This window comes from Bubalus kerabau, chromosome 16, assembly GCF_029407905.1.
Source record: "Bubalus kerabau isolate K-KA32 ecotype Philippines breed swamp buffalo chromosome 16, PCC_UOA_SB_1v2, whole genome shotgun sequence".
Lineage (NCBI taxonomy): Eukaryota > Metazoa > Chordata > Mammalia > Artiodactyla > Bovidae > Bubalus > Bubalus kerabau.
In genome coordinates, this window is record NC_073639.1 from 68,140,784 (window position 1) to 68,162,245 (window position 21,462).

The 21,462-nt window shown below is 42.3% G+C and overlaps 1 protein-coding gene across 1 annotated transcript in view; it reads left to right on the top strand.

Annotated features, from left to right (window-relative positions):
• The first annotated feature begins 12,933 nt into the window (after nt 1–12,933).
• SVOP (SV2 related protein) overlaps nt 12,934–21,462 on the top strand; it is a 71,833-nt gene continuing 63,304 nt past the window's right edge. Inside the window, exon 1 of the mRNA XM_055549958.1 lies at nt 12,934–12,968. Coding sequence (XP_055405933.1) covers nt 12,934–12,968 — 35 coding nt within the window. The remainder of the gene's footprint in view (nt 12,969–21,462) is intronic.

Consider the following 21,462-nt stretch of genomic DNA (forward strand, 5'->3'; position numbering starts at 1 on the left):
AGGGACCCTGGCTCACTTTTATTTTTCGGTGTGAAGAGGGCGATTCCCTCCTGAAAGCGGGATCACAACTTGTCTTCGGAGTGGAAACGGGTCGCAGAAGAGGGGCCTTTAAGGAGCGTGTGGACCATACTGACGGCATCTATAGATTAATCGGACCTTGAATAATCAACAGCCACCAAACCTATTGTTTAATTCAGTGCATTGCTAAGTACTTCACATGCATTATTCATATTTAATCTTCGCACTTACATTATCCACATTTTACATCCCAGGAAACGCAAGAAATTCAGAGAAATAGTAAGTTTTTGACACAGGTGTAAGTGGTGGAAACAAGATAGTCAGGCAAATCTGTGTCTCAAGAATAGCACGGTCCAATAGCATATATCGGAGAAGGCAATGGCAACCCACTCCAGTACTCTTGCCTGGAGAATTCCATGGACGGAGCCTGGTAGGCTACAGTCCATGGGGTCGCTAAGAGTCGGACACGACTAAGCGACTTCACTTTCACTTTTCACTTTCATGCATTGGAGAAGGAAATGGCAACCCACTCCAGTGTTCTTGCCTGGAGAATCCCAGGGACAGAGGAGCCTGTTGGGCTGCCGTCTATGGGGTCGCACAGAGTCAGACACAACTGACGCGACTTAGCAATAGCATATATGGAAGGCCATATTTTAAATTTTCTAGTAGCCACATTAAAGTGAAAAAAACAGTAGATTACTTTTATCAGTATCTTTCACTTGCCCCAATATGTTCAAAATATCGTCATTTGTATGTAAAAATTTTTATGAGATAATTTACATTCTTAGGGAGTGGCAACCCCCTCCAGTATTCTTGCCTGGAGAATTCCACCGACAGAGAAGCCTGGTGGGCTACATACAGTTCTGTTCAGTTCAGTTCAGTCGTTCAGTTATGTCCGACTCTTTGTGACCTCATGGACTGCAACATGCCAGGCTTCCTTATCTATCACCAACTCCTGGAGCTTACTCAAACTCATGTCCATCCAGTCGGTAATGCCATCCAACCATCTCATCCTCTGTCATCCCCTTCTCCTCCTGCCTTCAATCTTTCCCAGCATCAGGGTCTTTCCCAATGAGTCAGTTCTTTGCATTAGGTGGCCAAAGTATTGGAGTTTCATCCTCAGCATCAGTCCTTCCTAAGAATATTCAGGACTGATTTCCTTTAGAATTGACTGGTTGGATCTCCTTGCAGTCCAAGGGCCACTCAGGAGTCTTCTCCAACACCTCAGTTCAAAAGCATCAGTTCGGTGCTCAGCTTTTTTTATAGCCCAACTCTCACATCCATACATAACTACTGAAAAAAACCATAGCTTTGACTAGATGGACCTTTGTCGGCAGCATCTCTGCTTTTGAATATGCTATCTATATTGGTCATAGCTTTTCTTCCAAGGAGCAAGCATCTTTTAATTTCATGGCTGCAGGCACCATCTGCAGTGATTTTGGAGTCCCCAAAATTAAAGTCTCACTGTTTCCATTGTTTCCCCATCTATTTGCCATGAAGTATGGGACCAGATGCCATGATCTTAGTTTTTTGAATGTTGAGTTTTAAGCCAACTTAAACAGGAGATCAGCCCTGGGATTTCTTGGGAAGGAATGATGCTGAAGCTGAAACTCCAGTGCTTTGGCCACCTCGTGCGAAGATTTGACTCATTGGAAAAGACTCTGATGCTGGGAGGGATGGGGGGCAGGAGGAGAAGGGGACGACAGAGGATGAGATGGCTGGATGGCATCACTGACTCGATGGACGTGAGTCTGAGTGAACTCTGGGAGTTGGTGATGGACAGGGAAGCCTGGCGTGCTGCGGTTCGTGGGGTCGCAAAGAGTCGGACACGACTGAGCGACTGAACTGAACTGAACTGAAACATAACTTAAACAACATACAGTTCATGGGATCACAAAGTCAGACATGGCTGAGCGACTAACACTTTTCACATGTTTGTACTAAGTACCTCTCCATTTGCACCAGCTGTTTTTCATGTTCTCGACGGCCATGTGTGATCAGTAGCTACTACACTGGATAATATTGGAGCTAGAGAGACTTTGCCCACCCTTGTAATCAATTCTCCCAACTCCAGAGCGAGTAATTGCAACTGCTTTAGTAAAGAAATCAATGTTTTGGTTCAGTGATTCTCGAAGTTTTTCATCTCAGGACCCATTTATAAGCCTAAAAATTATAAAGCTTTTGTTCATGTACACTATATCTAACTATACTTACACTACTAAAAATTAAAATTGAGAAATATGGAGCATCCTGACTAGTACACTGGGTTTCACACTTCCTTTGTCTATAAACATAATAATTGAAATCACTTCCCAAACATTTGCTAGTGGCTAGATAGATCCTTGTGCTGAATACCTGTGTGCATTGTCCTATTCCATCCTCCCAACAAACCCACCAAGTAGGTTCTATTAAAATTTCCACTTCAGGGGACTTCCCTGGTGGTTGAGTGTTAAGAATCTGCCTTGCAATACAGGGGGCTTGGGTTGAATCCCTGGTCAGGGAACTAAGACTCCACGTACTGCAGAGCAACGTACTGCAGAGCAACTAAGCCTGCCCGTGGCAACTACTGAGCCCATGTGCCACAACTACTGAGTCCCTGTGCCTCAAAGAAAGATACTGCATCCCTGCGGGAGAGTAAATGGGTACCATCTTCATCCTGGGCAGTTTGGACTATTTACAAAGATGACGAATCTGCATACCCTGTGATCTACAGAGTAATCTATTTATCACACACACATAAGAATAAAGGTGTTTATTGCAGCATTGTTATGAATAATAAACAATGAGAAGAAATCTAAATACCTAGAAAAATTGTAATCCCATGCAGTGGAATACTATATGCTATGAAAATAATACAGCAGCTCTTGTGTATTGATAAGGGAGATTCTAAGATTCATTGTTAAGGCAGAAACAGTAAGGTGCAAGGCAATTGGAGAGAATGCTTTTAATTGTGTGAGAATAAATGTTTATAAATATAGAGATAATTAAGAAATTGGAGACACTGCTGGCCTCTGATAAGGCAGCTGTGGGATTGAGGGCAACCTTTTGTCCTTGGGAATTTTGTGCCACGTGTGTGCATTATTATTCAAAAAATAAGAAAAAATCAAAAAAATTTAAAAACTTTAAACTTGAAAAGCATCATCAAAACACAGGGGTATGACTTCCATGGTCGCCCAGTGGTTAGGAATCCACCTTGCAATGCAGGGGACGTGAATTTGATCCCTGGTCGGGGAAACAAGATCCCACATGCTGGGAGGCAAACAAGTCAGCGCAAGCCAGAACTTCTGAGCCCTAATGCAGCAACAAAAGATCTCCTAGGCTGCAACTAAGACCAAACACAGACAAATGAATAAATTAATTTAAAAAACTACAGTGGGAAGACAGCATCAAAATTGATGTTCCTTCTTGTAAAAAAAAAAATTCATTAGAAGCTCATGAAAATTTAAAAAGCAGGCCATTTTAATAGGATAAATATGAACCGAAATTTGTAAGAAGACATCTTTGTTTAACTGTCCCTATGTCAAAAAATGGCTAGAAGGCTATAGTCCCCAAATGGTAACTCTGGTTCTCTCTTTGTGGTAGATTAGTAGTAAGTTTTAGTTTCTTCTGAATGCTTTTCTTATTATCTGAATTTCTATCATGATCATTTATTTATTTCATAACTAGAAACACTTTTAAGAGATGACTGTATAAGTGTATCACTCTTTATGCAGCAGCTCTAAATTGTTGCAACCTTTGTAACTCAAACCCTCCTTTTCTGGTAGGATCTCCAATCTCCAGAGAGACCCTAAAACCCAGTTTTTAAGCACACCTTACCTCTCAGATCCTCACAATAAACCCACATTTAAGCCTTCCTAGGTAGCTCTTTAATATAAATCCTTTATAAAAATAATAAATTTGCAATAAATAATTGTGGGAATTACTACCTAATTTATATGGTTGACAGAGAAGGCAACGACAACCCACTCTAGTACTCTCGCCTGGAAAATTCCATGGACGGAGGAGCCTGGTGGGCCGCAGTTCATGGGGTCGCTAAAAGTCGGACACGACTAAGCGACTTCACTTTCACTTTTCACTTTCATTCATTGGAGAAGGAAATGGCAACCCACTCCAGTGTTCTTGCCTGGAGAATCCCAGGGACGGGGGAGCCTGGTGGGCTGCCGTCTATGGGGTTGCACAGAGTCGGACACGACTGACGCGACTTAGCAGCAGTAGCAGCTTATGTGGTTGATCCATTCGTCTTTCATATGTATTCACTTTCTAAAACCAGCAAGCCCATAAAAGTTTCCAAGAACTCATTTATGGTTTTTTTTTTTTGGTGTCTCCTCCTATTTCCTATGAATGTATATGTTGTCAAAGAGTGACTAGATTCCTGTTTCATTTTCCAGTAACAAAGAATGGCCGTAGTTTCAAAGTCACTTCCTCCTGTTCAAACAGAAGCCCTGTAAGACTTCAGCACGTTGGCTCCCAGAACATCTGATCATAACATCTTATAAGTCACCATTATTTATTTTTCTAATCAGGAATGATCTTGACTGAAGAGGCCATCAGAGGTCAGTTCACTGACTGGTGAGGAAACTGAGGCCCAAAGACTTCACTGATAGCAGAATTAACTTCTGCCATCAGTTAAACCAGTCGCCTCATTTCCTGGCAGAGACTCTGTGTTTTTTTCCAATTGTCTTTTCTGAGAGTTTCAAACACGTGGAACAACATAGAAGGGAAGCTGAGTGTAGTAGCCAACCTCCAAGATATAACCCCAAAGACCTTATATATCCTGGATTCACACATCCCATGTTAAATACTGCGGACATATGTAACCAAACAATTATTGTGAGGGACTTTCCTCGTGGTCCAGAGGTTAAGAATCTGTCTGCCAGTGCAGGGGACATGGGTTCAATTCCTGGTCAGGGAAGTCCCACATTCAGAGCAGCAACTAAGCCGGTTCACCACAACTACTGAAGCCCACCTGTCTTAGAGCCCGTGCCCCACAACAAGAGAAGCCACCACAAAGAGAAGCTGGTGCCCCACAACTCAAGAGTAGCCGCCACTCGCCACAACTAGAGAAAGCCCACGCACAGCAATGAAGACCCAGCACAGCCAAAAATAAGTAAATAATTTTTTTTAATTTTATTTTTTTTACTGTGAGAAGGATGGTATGTAAATTTCAAGGTCAGGTCATAAATGACATTCCCGTATCCACTTTGCTTTCTCTTGGACCACTTGCTGTGGAAGAAGCCATTCACTATGTTAGTTGTGAAGATGCTCAGGAGACGATCTGCCTTTTTCCTTATTTTTTATACTTAATTTTCAATTGGAGGATAGTTACTTTACAATGCTGTGTTGGTTTCTGCCATACAACACGGCAAATCAGCCATAAGTATACCTATGTCCCCTCGCTCTTCAACCTCCCTCCCACCCCCGACCCCATTCCACCCCGCTAGGTTGTCACAGAGCACCCTGTTATGCAAACTGTGTTATGCATTATCTGTTTTACACAGCTATCCCATTAGCTAACTAGGTTACATGTGGTAATGTACACGTTTCAATGCTGCTTTCCCAATTCGTCCCTCTCTCTCCTTCCCGCACTGTGTCCACAAGTCTGTTCTGTGTCTGCCTCTCTATTCGTGCCCTGCAAACAGGTTCATCAGTACCATTTTTCTAGATTCCATATATTTGCACTAATATATATTTGTTTTTCTCTCTCTGACTTACTTCACTCTGTATAACAGGCTCAGGGTTCATCCACCTCACTAGAACTGACTCAAATTCATTTCTTTTTATGGCTGAGTAATATTCCATTGTATACATGTACCACAACTTCTTTACCATTCATCTGTCAATGGACATCTAGGTTGACTCCACGTCTTGACTATTGTATATAGTGCTGCAATGAATACTGGAGTACATGTGTCTTTTTCAGTTATGGTGTTCTCGGGGTATATGCCCAGTAATGGGTTTGCTGGGTCATATGGTAGTTTTAGTCCTAGTTTTTTAAGGAATCTCCATACTGTTCTCCATAGTAGTATCAATTTACATTCCCATCAAGAGTGCAAGAGGGCTTCCTTTTAGGAGAGGATCTTCTTATGGAGAGGTCTACCTGTTAAGAACTGAAGCCCCTGCCATCAGTCATCACTAACTTACCAACCATGTTAGTCTACCACCTTGAAAATGGGCCTTCCTGTCTAATTCAAATCTTCAGATGAGACCACAACCCTGGCTGATATCTGACTGAAGCTTCATGAGCGACCCTGAGATAACTGGCTCTTGGATTCCTGACTCACAGAAATTGTGTGAGGTAATAACTGTCAATATTTTTCAAAGGTCCTAAGTTTCGGGATAATTTGTTATGCAGCTATAGATAACTAAGACACTGGAAACAGTGTTCTTTAAAATGTGGGCCTTTTACCACATAGCTCAAAAATCCCCTGACTTCCTGGTTAAAAGTGCAGGTCCCTGCTCATACACTCTTGTAGGGAATGTAAATAGGTGTGGTCACTATGGAAAACAGTACAGTTCATTTCAATCACTCAGTCATGTCCGACTCTTTGCGACCCCATGAATCACAGCACTCCAGGCCTCCCTGTCCATCACCAACTCCTGGAGTTCACCCAGACTCACGTCCATCGAGTCAGTGATGCCATCCGGCCATCTCATCCTCTGTCATCCCCTTCTCCTCCTGCCCCCAATCCCTCCCAGCATCAGAGTCTTTTCCAATGAGTCAACTTTTCGCAGGAGGTGGCCAAAGTACTGGAGTTTCAGCTTTAGCATCATTCCTTCCAAAGAACACCCAGGGCTGATCTCCTTCAGAATGAACTGGTTGGATCTCCTTGCAGTCCAAGGGACTCTCAAGAGTCTTCTCCAACACCACAGTTCAAAAGCATCAATTCTTCGGCACTCAGCCTTCTTCACAGTCCAACTCTCACATCCATACATGACCACTGGAAAAACCATAGCCTTGACTAGACGGACCTTTGTTGGCAAAGTAATGTCTCTGCTTTTGAATATGCTATCTAGGTTGGTCAAAACTTTCCTTCCAAGGAGTAAGCGTCTTTTAATTTCATGGCTGCAGTCACCATCTGCAGTGATTTTGGAGCCCAGAAAAATAAAGTCTGACACTGTTTCCACTGTTTCCCCATCTATTTCCCATGAAGTGATGGGACCGGATGCCATGATCTTCATTTTCTAAATGTTGAGCTTTAAGCCAACTTTTTCACTCTCCACTTTCACTTTCATCAAGAGGCTTTTTAGTTCCTCTTCTCTTTCTGCCATAAGGGTGGTGTCATCTGCATATCTGAGGTTATTGATATTTCTCCCAGTACAGAGCTTGCTTAAAAAACTAAAATTAGAGTTGCCATATGATCCGGCAATTCCACTCCTGGGTATATATCCTGAGAAAACAAAAACACTAATTTGAAAAGATATATGCACCCCAATGTTCATAGCAGCATTATTCATTTACTCATGATAGCCAAGAAATGGAAGCAACCTAAGTGTCCATCAACAGATGAATGGATAAAGATGTGGAATATTACTCAGCCATAAAAAGAACAAAAATCTGCCATTTACAACAATGTGGATGGGCCTGAAGGATATTACACACAATGAAATAAGCCAGACAGAGGAAGACAAATACTGTATATTTTTCACTTATATGTGGAATCTAAAAAATAAAATGAATGAAAATAACAACAACAAAAAAAGGTGCACGTTCTTGGCTCCATCTCAGCCCAATGTATTAGAAGGTATCAGTGTGATATTCACGCTTCTGCATTTTGACAAACTGCCGTTGTTTGGATAACATCCTAAATTTTTTTGGTTATATCCAGACATCACCTTTACTATTTAATCTAATTAGCTTTGTTTTTTTACCTGGGGTGCCTATATCACACAAATATTTTAAATTTTCTTTTGTTTTTAATTTGTTTTCATATCTGGACAACATATATTTTCTAATATATATAAAAATAAGGAGCTGTATTTATTTTAAGTAGGATAACTGTTTATCCCATGTATCACCTAAAATCATCTTCCTTACGCTCAGAATGAAGTGTAGTACACTCTATTTCAGGTAAAATGCTGAGATAGAGAAATAGAGATTATTTGAAAATGATAAGAGCCATAGCACCCCACGTTTTCTCTGAAGCTGGACCAGTTCTAAGTGCGGGCACCTGTAGCATCTCCTCCCAGTCTCACCGCCTTCTTGGCAGGCAGGCTAACGTCTGATCAGCACCACTCTTACAGATGAGAACACTGAGCCACGCACAGGTGCCCAGGCCTGTCTAAGGTCACAAATGCTATCACAGAACGCAAGCCCTGTCTCCGGTCTTCCCATTCATACATTTTTGCAAGATACGCTATTCCTCCATGGCCAAATCACCCATAGAGATCAAGAGAAAAGGAAGGATACCTAAAATATAGAGGGCATATTATTGTGAAAGAATGCAATGAAACACTCAGACTTACTGGAAATGGATCGTAGACCTAAGCATAAAAGCTAAAACTATAAAACTCTCTAAGGAGGTTTTCTTGTAGGAGAAAAATCTTTGCAACCTTCAGGTAAACAAAGGTTTCTTTGCCACAACTAAGACCCAGCACAGCCAAATAAATAAATAAATACCCAAAAAATTTCTTAGGTCACAAAAGCCCAAATTAGAAAAGAAAAAGTATCTGGTAACCTCAATCTTATTTAAGTTTAAACATTTTCTTTGAAAGATACTGTTTAGAAAATGAAAAGGTATGACACAAATTTCAGAAAATTTTAAAGGTACACATATCTAACAACCATCTGTATCCATAATGTATAAAGATATCTTACAATTCAGTAAGAAGACACACAATTTTCCCCAAATTGTCAAAATATTTGGACAGACATTGCACACCAAAAAAAAGATATATAAATGGCCAATAGGTACATGAAAATATGGTCAACATAATTTGTCACGAGGGAAACAAAAATTAACACCACAACACACTAGATTAGAGTGATGACAACTAAAGAAATGGTCAATACCATTTGTTGGTAAGGATTTGAAGCAACTGGAACTCTCTGATACATCACTGATGGGGATGTAAAATGATACGTGTGCTTCCCAGGTGGCGCTAGCGGGAAAGAACTCACCTGCCAATGAAGGAGATGTAAGAAATGTGGGTTCCAGCCCTGGGTTAGGAAGATCCCCTGGAGGAGGGCATGGCAACCCACTCCAGTGTTCTTGCCTAGGAAATCCCATGGACAGAGGATCCGGGGGGCTACAGTCCATGGGGTCACAAAGAGTCAGACACAACTTAGTTACTAAACAACAACAATAAATGCTTTGGAAAGCCAGCAGTTTGCTATGAAGATAAACATAACCCTACCACAGTGACCCAACCATTTCACTCTTCAATATTTATTTATCCACAAGAAATGAAAACGCAAATCTACAGAAAGACTTGTATATGAATGTCACAGTTACTTTATTCATAAGAGCTCCAAATTTGGAAAATTTTAAATGGTCATTAATTGATGACTAAATAAGTAAAATGTAGCATATCATACAATAGAATATTACTCTGTGATAAATAAGAATACACTATTAAAAAATGGTAACATTTATGAATCTCAAAGCCATGCTGAATGAAGAAATCAGACAGAAAAGAATATGTACGTTATGATTCTGTTTACATAAATTCTAGAAAATACAAATTAATCTATAGTAACAAAAGCAGATTAGTGGTTGTCTGAGCAGCCAGAGATGAAATTTGGGGATGATGGAAACATTCTGTATCTTGATTGCAGTATTGTTACACTTTTTCTTTTCAACTGCATATTGGCCATTTACATGTCTTCTTTGAAAAAATATCTATTCATATCTTTTGCCCATTTTAAATTGAGTTATTTATCTTTTATTACTAAGTTCCACAATTGCACTCATCTCACACGCTAATAAAGTAATGCTCAAAATTCTTCAAGCCAGGCTTCAGCAATACATGAACCGTGAACTTCCTGATGTTCAAGCTGGTTTTAAAAAAGGCAGAGGAACCAGAGATCAAATTGCCAACATCCGCTGGATCATGGAAAAAGCAAGAGAATTCCAGAAAAACATCTATTTCTGCTTTATTAACTATGCCAAAGCCTTTGACTGTGTGGTCACAATAAACTGTGGAAAATTCTTCAAGAGATAGGAATACCAGACCACCTGACCTGCCTCTTGAGAAATTTGTATGCAGGTCAGGAAGCAACAGTTAGAACTGGACATGGAACAACAGATTGGTTCCAAATAGGAACAGGAGTACGTCAAGGCTGTATATTGTCACCCTGCTTATTTAACTTCTATGCAGAGTACATCATGAGAAACGCTGGGCTGGAAGAAGCACAAGCTGGAATCAAGATTGCTGGGAGAAATATCAATAACCTCAGATATGCAGATGACACCACTCTTATGGCAGACAGTGAAGAAGAACTAAAAAGCCTCTTGATGAAAGTGAAAGTGGAGAGTGAAAAAGTTGGCTTAAAGCTCAACATTCAGAAAACGAAGATCATGGCATCTGGTCCCATCACTTCATGGGAAATAGATGGGGAAACAGTAGAAACAGTGTCAGATTTTATTTTTCTGGGCTCCAAAATCACTGCAGATGGTGACTGCAGCCATGAAATTAAAAGATGCTTACTCCTTGGAAGGAAAGTTATGACCAACCTAGATAGCATATTCAAAAGCAGAGACATTACTTTGCCAACAAAGGTCCGTCTAGTCAAGGCTACGGTTTTTCCAGTGGTCATGTATGGATGTGAGAGTTGGACTGTGAAGAAGGCTGAGTGCCGAAGAATTGATGCTTTTGAACTGTGGTGTTGGAGAAGACTCTTGAGAGTCCCTTGGACTGCAAGGAGATCCAACCAGTCCATTCTGAAGGAGATCAGCCCTGGGTGTTCTTTGGAAGGAATGATGCTAAAGCTGAAACTCCAGTACTTTGGCCACCTCCTGCGAAAAGTTGACTCATTGGAAAAGACTCTGATGCTGGGAGGGATTGGGGGCAGGAGGAGAAGGGGATGACAGAGGATGAGATGGCTGGATGGCATCACTGACTCGATGGATGTGAGTCTGAGTGAACTCCAGGAGTTGGTGATGGACAGGGAGGCCTGGCGTGCTGTGATTCATGGGGTCACAAAGAGTCGGACATGACTGAGCAACTGAACTGAACTAAGTTCCAAGAGTTCTTTACATGTTTTGAGTTAGTATCGTTAGTTATACGATTTTCAAATATTTTCTCTTATTCTATGGGTTGTCTTTTCACTTTCTTGATAGTATTATTTGCAGCATAAGATATTTTAACTTTGATATAGTCCAGCATATCTGTTTTTTTTTTCTTTTGTCTCTTGTGCTTTTTGAGGTCGTGTCTATGAAACCATTGCCTAATTGAAGGTCATGAAGACTTACTCCTATGAGTCTTATAGTTTTATATAAAGAGTTTTATAGTTTGAAATCTTGCACCTAAGGGTACTCAAAACCCTTGAGGCATGAAAACCCTTCTCTGGCTTACAGTTGTAGAGCAACCAATTGTCAAGGTTTGCTTCAGACCCAGCACTTTCCAGGACACAGAGCTTTCAGTGCTATAACTCAAGTCCTGAGCAAACCAGGGTGAGTTAACGCCTTTACCAATAACCCTCCAACTTGCCAGCTTTGATATAAATTATTATCCCAACTTGTCATGGCTTAAAAAAGATACTGAATCTCCTCACTTGAAAGATGTCTGTTTTCAGTTTAACAAGCATTTATTGAGTGCTCACAACAGCAAAGCCCTGGGGTTGAGTGTAGTGAGGAATATTAAATTTCAATTTCAGTGTCCATAAATAAAGTTTTATTATTCCAGGCCCTTGGGGGTACATCAGAAACCTTTACGGAGCCTACCTTCTAGAGGCAGAGCGGGGGTGGACATTCTAGTGGAAGAGGGAGGGGTCTCACTGAACAAGATAAAGAGGAATTTGAAGGCAGGAATTGGATTTTATTCATCTTTGATTCTCCAGAACTGCAGAGATCACTCACTAATGCTCCTTAAATAAACGGGTGATCTTTGACTTTTCTCCTACGCAACTTACCCAATTTTTTTTTTCTTGATTCATTTCACAAGATCTCATCTCCGTGATGATAATGTCATGTCTAACTTAATCTCTTATCATTTACCCAGTGACTATCACCTTGCCCAGCATACAGCTGTTTAGTGGCTAAGTCGCGTCTGACTCTTTGAGACCCCAAGGACTGCAGCCGGCCAGGCTCCTCTGTCCATGGGATTTCCCAGGCAAGAACGCTGGAGTGGGCTGCCATTTCCTTACTCCAGGGGATCTTCCCCACCCAGGGATCAAACCCAGCTTTGGCGGGCGGATTCTTTACCCCTGAGCCACCAGGAAAGCCCTGACGGACAGCAGGTGCTCAATAAACAATGCTTCAACGCATGGAAATTTTGTTTTTCATTCTCTGCATTTGTGACAGCCGCCTGGTTTTCAAGAACATCAAAGGCAACCTTAAATGAATCCCTACACACAAACCTTCAGAGAGGCATCGTCAACCGAAGAGCCTTCACTGGTACCCAGACGGCCATTTCACAGGCTGGCGGGCGCCCTGTCGGCACCCCAGAGCATCACCACCAGCCCCAGAGAGCCTGTAAATTTCGCTAACCAGAAGGGCTCTCCCCGCCCCCTCTCCCCGCGCATCTCGCTCTGCCCTCCGCCGCCTCCTCTCCGCCCACTCTCGCCGCGGTCTCCTGGCGGCGGCGGCTTTGTCTCGTGGGCTGGTCCCTGGCGGCTCCCTCCCCTGAACAGCTGCCACCGAGGGAGGCAGCCGCGCGGGTCCGGCATCCTAACGCTGAAGCCCCCGAGCGCGCGCTCGTCATCCACCACCACCATGTAAGGGCCATGAACAGGGCTCGTCCTGGCGCAGCGCGGACATGGAGGAGGACTTATTCCAGCTCAGGCAGCTGCCGTGAGTATCTTGGGGGCGAGTCAGAGGCAGACAGGCTTTTCTTTAAAAAAAAAAAAAAAAGAGAGAGAGAGAGAAAACCTGCAGGGGAGCATCTCGGCATGCCTTCCTGAATTTAAAGGGAACGGTTTCAGGGGGAGAGACTCAGGCCTGGAGGAGACAAGCCATTTTCTCAACCCCACCGGCTCAGCCTCTGTTATCTCTGACTCAGTCCGGTTGTTTTTTCTTTTTTTTTTTCAGATCCGTCAGAATCTTAACGGGGACCTAAGCGTGTAATATTTTCCCTTGTAATTGCTCTTCCTCCTAAAGGGATTGGGAGGGTCTGTGTTTTAAGAAAGCGTTAGCTGCTGTTTGGATATGTGGAGTGAATTTATGAGTCCGTGCAATGACATGGGTCCTTTCCAGCCCTTCTCCTATGCTGTGAAATTCCGAATTTTCCTGCAAGGTCTTTTAGAAGGGAATGATAATTGATGTTGCAAACCGGTTTCTGAAAAGCTGGGATTCCTTCCTAGAGAGGAGGCTTCGGCGAAGTCCCGTTGTTTATGAAGTGTGTGAATGAGAAGGCTGTGTATCTTTGCTGAAACCTCTTGCCTTCTTCTGAATGAAAGGTTTTTGTAACAGCTAGCTAAGTGAGGCTCACTGTCAGCGGCTATCCTTGGGAACTCAGGAATACACTGCTTAGAGGACTGGAATTTTTTAAGGATACCAAATTTGCTCTGAAAATCTTGGGGAAATACAGTCAAGCAATGGAAAGGGCTTGTAAAGGGGCATTCAAAATTCTCCAACCTCAAGCTGATGGCGATTTGTTAAGCAAATTCCAAGAGTAGGAGATGGAGCAACAAAAAGAACGTTAATGGGGTTTTTGTTTTAATTTTTAGAAGCACTTCGGTCACTTGGAAGGTAAAAGCAGACACTCCTTTGGAATTGTTGGAAAGGATACATTATTGTTAGTATGTATATTTTATTGACTTAAATTTTTTTTTTTCTCTCTCTCTCTCTAAACCACTGAGGAATTCTCCCAAGTGACTTTTAGTGTGACTGCTAGAGCTCTCTGAGGCTCTGAGTACTGAAGGGTATTGAGATGTCTACTTCTCATTCAGTGTAAAATTAATTTGCATTAAAAATTTTAATTAATGAAATGTTTACTTTTAAGCTTTTATTAATTGATCTGCAAATGGCCTGTCTTATGTAACAGCATTATTTCACAAATGCTGAAAGATGCCCAGTTATAATATCCAAAGTCGATCTATGAATCCATAAAAATGTATGTACCTGAGTGCAGATCTCTCAAGGAAAACATTTATTTTCATTGAAAATAAATATGTTTAAAAACCAACCTATTACCCCAAAATAAAAAAATAATCCAGAAACTAAAATATGAAATTTGGAATTCAGGATAAGGATACATGTTAGAACTGCAGTTTTACTAAATTTTCAAATGCTGTCAGGGCATGTGAACTTTGCAAATTACTCAAAGATTCATGTATATTTAATCTACTAATAGATAGACATACACTGGAGTGACAAGTCCTTCCTTCATTAGAAAAAAGTTAAACCTAATAAGAGGATTTTACTTAAGCTTAAATTAATTTAGTTTTTATACTAATAATAGTACATACATAGGATAAAGTCCAAAAAGAAGCACAAGAATAAGTCTCTCTCTTCCCAAGCCCCAGAGTTAAGTTTCTTGATTATTTTTCTGATTTTTACGCACATAAATACATGTAATATCTATTAGAGAGGCCCCATTGTGTGCTAGCTAAGAGCATTGGCTCTTGAATAAGACAGACTAGGCTTCAAATCCCTACTGTGCCACTTCCTGGCTGTGTGACTTTGCACAAGTGACTTAACCTTTCTGAAACTCAATTTCCTTAGCCATAAAATGGGAATCATAATAGTAGTTGATTCAAAGGCTTATGGGAAGATCATGTGAGGTCATGTGTACCAAATGCCTGGCAGATAGAGACATCAATACATATGAACATCTGAAAAATAATTTATAAAATTATGATTATGATGATATATGAAAAAAAGTTTGTAAAAACAAAATCCGTATAACTCTTTCTGCTGGATTCCCCCAGAATGTAATCCGCAACCCCCAAATTACATTTGAATGAGGTCAAAATTAGCCCTGAAACATGTTAACATTCGTTTATTTAAAAAAAAAAAATTAAAAGGAACGGCTGTGTAAATCTGAGTGGATTTCACATCACGACATAGGTGTTTTTTAAACCACACCCTGTATATATTATTCACAGACTGCCTGAGAGAAATATGGGTTTTTTAAAAATCAGAGTGCCTTGTAGAGGATTGGCAAGAGTGGACCTTGGAACAGGCTCAGTCTCGTGGGAAGCCAAGTGTTAATAGATTACAAGCCACTAAGTTGTTTACAGGGTCAGGGGAGGGGGAAGGGGGTGAGGATGTCTAAGAAACAGTCCTTCCCAGGACTTGGAGGTACCTTCGTGAACAGCTCCGCAATGGCTCATGTGAGACCACAGACAACCTCCACCTGTCAGCTGCTGTCCACTCAGGCACAGCACTACGTACAGGAGATTCAGAAGGCTGGATATTGTATCTAGTTCGGCCTTATTGTGAGATCTTGTGCAAGTCAGATTTTCCTGCGTCTCTCCTTTCTAGGATGATTTTCATGAAAACAAATTATGCAGACTACATTGATTGATTGGTTCATCCATTCATTGATTCATTCATTCATTCAACAGTTCTCCTGAGCATCATCCTAGATCGGGGCATTCTATAACCAAATAAGATAAATGGTCTTTGCCCTCAAGGAGCTCACAGCTAGAGCTTCAGTGTCCAATACAGTAGCCACTAGCCACATGTGGCTATTTAAACTTAAATTATGTAGTTGGTATATGAAATAACGTCCATGTATAATACACAGTGGGCTTCCCAGGTGGTGCTAATGGTAAAGAACCCACCTACCAATGCAGGAGACACAAGAGACAAGGGTTCAATCCCTGCGTCAGAAAGATCCCCTGGAGAAGGGCATGGCAACCCACTCCCGTATTCTTGCCTAGAGAATCCCATGGACAGAGGAGCCTGGAGGGCTACAGGCCATAGAGGCGCGAAGAGTCAGACATGACTGAAGTGACACGTGCACACACATTATAAAATATGATTTGTAGGTAAAATAGATCATGTTTGAAAAATCAGTTCTTTCATTGCATTGGTTGCATTTCAAGTGCCCGGTAGCTGCATGTGGCTCATGGCTGCTTTAGCCCCATTGTGACAGCCTGGGCCCAGAGCACTTTTGGAACTGCAGAAGGTTCTATTGGATAGCACTGGTCTGATGGGAGAAGCGAATATTGAACACACAGTTTCACAATAATTATGAGAATTGTCTAAGGGCTACTTACTTCAGTTAGTATGATCATGTCTAGTATGATAATCCACCTTGCTGCAAATGCAAATAGCATTATTTCCTTCTTTTTTAATGCCTGAGTAGTATTCTGTTTTGTGTGTATACCCCACATCTCCTTTATCCATTCATCTGTCGATGGACAGACACTTAAATTGTTTCCATGTCTTCTTGGCTATTATAAATAGTGCCGCTATGAACACTGGGGTGCATCTATCTTTTTGAATTATGGTTTTCTCTGAATATATGCCTAAGAGTGGGATTGCTGGATCATATGGTAACTCTATTTTTAGTTTTCTAAGGAAACTCCATACTGTTCTCCATAGTGGCTGCACCAGTTTATATTCCTGCCAACAGCACAGGAGGGTTCCCTTTTCTCCACAAATGTAGAAAATCGACAAGTCTAGTTCTAGATGGCAGAGAGGCAGATCAGAGAAGGCTTCTTGGAGGAAGTGACATTGGAGTTGAACCCCCAGATGTGTAGAAGTCAGCCAGGAGAAGAGATAGGAGGGAGATTTCCAATAGTGGGAACTGTGTGAGGGGAAGAGCTCAAAATCACGCCAGTGGAGCCGAGCAAGTGACTAGAGGGAAGGCTGCAGAGGATGGCAGGGACCAGGCCACACCCTGTAGTAAGGACAAGAAATTGGACATTTATCTTGTGTTTACTCGATCCACTCTCTCCTTTCTTACTAACCCTGTCTTTCAAGATCGAGCTTAGGGACTTCCCTGATGGTCCAGTGGATAAGACTCCAAGCTCCCAATACAGGGGGCCTGGGTTTGATCCCTGGTCAGGGAGCTAGATCCCACATGCCGCAACTAGGAGTCTGCATGCTGCAAGTCAAGATGCCGCATGCTGCAACTAAGACCTGGAACAGCTCAATAAATAACATAAAAATAAATATTAAAAAAATAAAGATTGAGCTTAAGTCCATCAGCTCAATGAATCTTCTGACTCCTCTGGGGCTTCTGGGGTAAAAGTGCAGGCTCTGAGTCAGGCAGATCTGGGTTCAAACTCTGGCTCTGCCACTTCCCATCTGGGTGACCCTGGCCTAGTGACTTCATCCCCCACGGTTGGGCGCTCATCTATAACGCTGGGGTAATAGCAATATCTGCATGGCGGGGCGGTTGTGAGGATCAGGAAGGTCACCACTGGGAAGCCCCAGCACAGTGCCGGGCTCCACGTAAGGGCTCCACCGGATGGTACCAGCGTTATTTGTCTTCTTTCACTCTGGACGTTTCCCCCTCATCCTCCAGCTTGTTCAAATAGCAAAGCACCTGGAAGCCACGGTCTCCTTTTCAGAATCCTGAGATGTCCTGATGAAAGCTAACAGAAGCACACGTCCGAACTTGAAGCCTGATCCCTCCTGCACTCCGCTCCTCTTTCAGCCTCTCCCAGTTGATGGTGACTCCATCCACCCCATTTGGAGTCCATTTTGACTCCTCCTTCCCTCAGATTTCACTTCAACCCATCAGGAAATTCTCTTGGTCCTGCCTTTAAGCTCCATCTAAACATCTATTTCTGCTTTATTGACTATGCCAAAGCCTTTGACTGTGTCGATCACAATAAACTGTGGAAAATTCTGAAAGAGACGGGAATACCAGACCACCTGACTTGCCTCTTGAGAAACCTGTATGCAGGTCAGGAAGTAACAGTTAGAACTGGACATGGAACAACAGACTGGTTCCAAATAGGAAAAGGAGTACGTCAAGGCTGTATATTGTCACCCTGCTTATTTAACTTCTATGCAGAGTACATCATGAGAAACGCTGGGCTGGAAGAAGCACAAGCTGGAATCAAGATTGCCAGGAGAAATATCAATAACTTCAAATATGCAGATGACACCACCCTTAAGGCAGAAAGTGAAGAGGAACTCAAAAGCCTCTTGATGAAAGTGAAAGAGGAGAGTGAAAAAGTTGGCTTAAAGCTCAACCTTCAGAAAACGAAGATCATGGCATCTGGTCCCATCACTTCATGGGAAATAGATGGGGAAACAGTGGAAACAGTGTCAGACTTTATTTTTGGGGGCTCCAAAAATCACTGCAGATGGTGATTGCAGCCATACCTGTGGCAGATTCATTTTGATATTTGGCAAAACTAATACAATTTTGTAAAGTTTAAAAATAAAATAAAAATTAAAAAAAATAATAAAATAAAAGACACTTACTCCTTGGAAGGAAAGTTATGACCAACCTAGATAGCATATTCAAAAGCAGAGACATTACTTTACCAACAAAGGTCCGTCTAGTCAAGGCTATGGTTTTTCCAGTGGTCATGTATGGATGTGAGAGTTGGACTGTGAAGAAGGCTGAGTGCCGAAGAATTGATGCTTTTGAACTGTGGTGTTGGAGAAGACTCTTGAGAGTCCCTTGGACTGCAAGGAGATCCAACCAGTCCATTCTGAAGGAGATCAGCCCCGGGATTTCTTTGGAAGGAATGATGCTAAAGCTGAAACTCCAGTACTTTGGCCACCTCATGCGAAGAGTTGACTCATTGGAAAAGACTGTGATGCTGGAAGGGATTGGGGGCAGGAGGAGAAGGGGACGACAGAGGATGAGATGGCTGGATGGCATCATGGACTCGATAGACGTGAGTCTGGGTGAACTCCGGGAGTTGGTGATGGACAGGGAGGCCTGGCGTGCTGCGATTCATGGGGTCGAGAGGAGTCGGACCCGACTGAGCGACTGAACTGAACTGAACTGAAACCCCTACCACTTCTCTCCAGCTCCACTGCTACCCCTTGGTTCAAGTCCCTGTCGTCTCTGACCCTGGGTGGATTCCAGGGGTTATCTTGCTGGTCTTCCCGGTCCTGCCCTTGTCTCCCTGCAGCACATTCTCAACACAGCAACCAAATGTGTTCTTTTAAAAAAATATTATTTATTTATTTGGCTGTGCTGGGTCTTAGTTGTGGCATGCAGGATCTTTAGTTGCAGCATATGGGATCTAGTTCCCTGACCAGGGATTGAACTCAGGGGCCCCTCTGCCTTGGGAGGGTAAAGTCTTAGCCACTGGACCACCAGGGAAAGTACCCAGAGGGATTCTTTAGAAGTCAACTCACAAGCCTCTTCTGTTCCAAAACCCTCCTAGGGCTCCCGTTTCACCTTGTCTTCTCTACTCTTTCACCCCCTCATGCAGCCATTCTGGTTCCTGTGTGTGTGTGTGTGTGTGTGTGCGTGTGTGTGTGTGTTAGTTGCTCAGTTGTGTCTGACTCTTTGCAACCCCATAGAATGTAGCCTGCCAGGCTCCTCTGTCCATGGAATTATCCAGAAGAGAATACTGGGGTAGGTTGCCATTCTCTTTTCCAGGGGATCTTCTTGACCTGGGGATGGAACCCTGGTCTCCTAAATTGCAGACAGATTCTTTACTATCTGAGCTACCAGGGAAGCCCATGGTCCCCTTGTTGTTCCTTAAACACACCAGATGGGTTCCTGCTCCAGCACCCACTGTTCTCTCTACCTAGAAAGCTCTTCTCCTAGGTATCTGCTTTACTCACATCTCAAATGCCACCATCTCACCCAAGCCTACCCTCATCACCTCCTTAAAATTTGTAGCCCTCTCTTACTGCCATTAGGATTTTTGTTGGTGTTCAGTTGCTCAGTTGTGTCCGACTCTTTGCAGCCCCACAAACTGCAGCACACAAGGCTTCTTGGATGGCTACTATCAAAAATAAATAAAAACAACAAGTCTTGGTGAGGATATGGAGAAAATGGAATTCTTATACACTGACTATTGGTGAGAATGAAAAATGGGGCAGCCTCCACAGAACACAGTATGGAGGCTCCTCAAAAAATGAAGAATTACCATAGGACCCAGCAACTTCACTTCTGGGTATATACCCGCAAAAGAGTTGAAAGCAGAATACTGAAGAGGTATTTGTACAGCCATGTTCATAGCAGCATTATTCGCAATAGCCAAAAGATGAAAGCCACCTAAGGGTCTCTTCATGATGAGTAGATAAACAAATGTGGTCTATCCATACAATGGAATATTATGTAGCCTTCAAAAAGGAAGGGACTCCTGAAACATGCTGCTGCTGCTGCTGCTGCTAAGTCGCTTCAGTCGTGTCCGACTCTGTGCGACCCCAGAGATGGCAGCCCAACAGGCTCCCCCGTCCCTGGGATTCTCCGGGCAAGAATACTGGAGTGGGTTGCCATTTCCTTCTCCAATGCATGGAAGTGAAAAGTGAAAGTGAAGTCACTCAGTCGTGTCCGACTCTCAGCGACCCCATGGACTGCAGCCTACCAGGCTCCTTATCCATGGGATTTTCCAGGCAAGAGTACTGGAGTGGGGTGCCATTGCCTTCTCCACCTGAAACACGCTACAACACAGATAAACCTTGAAGACATTATGCTACGTGAAATAACCCAGTTGCCAAAGGACAGCTACTGTATGATTCCAGTCTGTGAGGTTTCTAAAGCAATCAAATGCATAGAGACATAAAGCAGAATGGTAGTTGCCAGAGGCTGGGGAAGGGGAGGAGGGGGATCTGTGTAGTGGGTACACTGTCCATTTTTACAAGATGAAAAGAGTTCTGTGGATGAACAGTGGTAATGATTGTGCAATATTGTGAATATACTTAATGCCCACTGAACTGTACTCTTTAAAAATGCTTAAAATGATAAATGCTATCTTATGTGTATTTTACTGTAGTTGAAAAAAATCATACCCCTCTTCCCCCATCCTCCAATACCATGTCCAGCTTTTCCTCTTTAAGATTTTTTTTTAATGTGGACTATTTTTAAAGTCTTTACTGAATTTGTTAACAGTATTGGGTCTGTTTTATGTTTTGTTTTTTTGACCATGAGGCAATGTGAGAACTTTGCTCCCTGACCACGGGTCAAACCTGCACCCCCTGCATTGGAAGACACAGTCCTAACCACTGGACTGTCAGGGAAATCCCTGCTTTTCCTTTTTTTAAAGTTTTATTTACACTTGTATCTTATAAACAACTGATTAACTTAAATTGAAACATGGTGAAATGAAAATGTGCAGCTCTAATCATCCCTTAATTACCCCAAAACATTTAAATTAAAATTAATGTGCTAATATAAAAATATTTCCTCTTTCCTAATTTATAGCAGCATATTTTCTTTCAAAGCTATCACATATATTTTAAAACA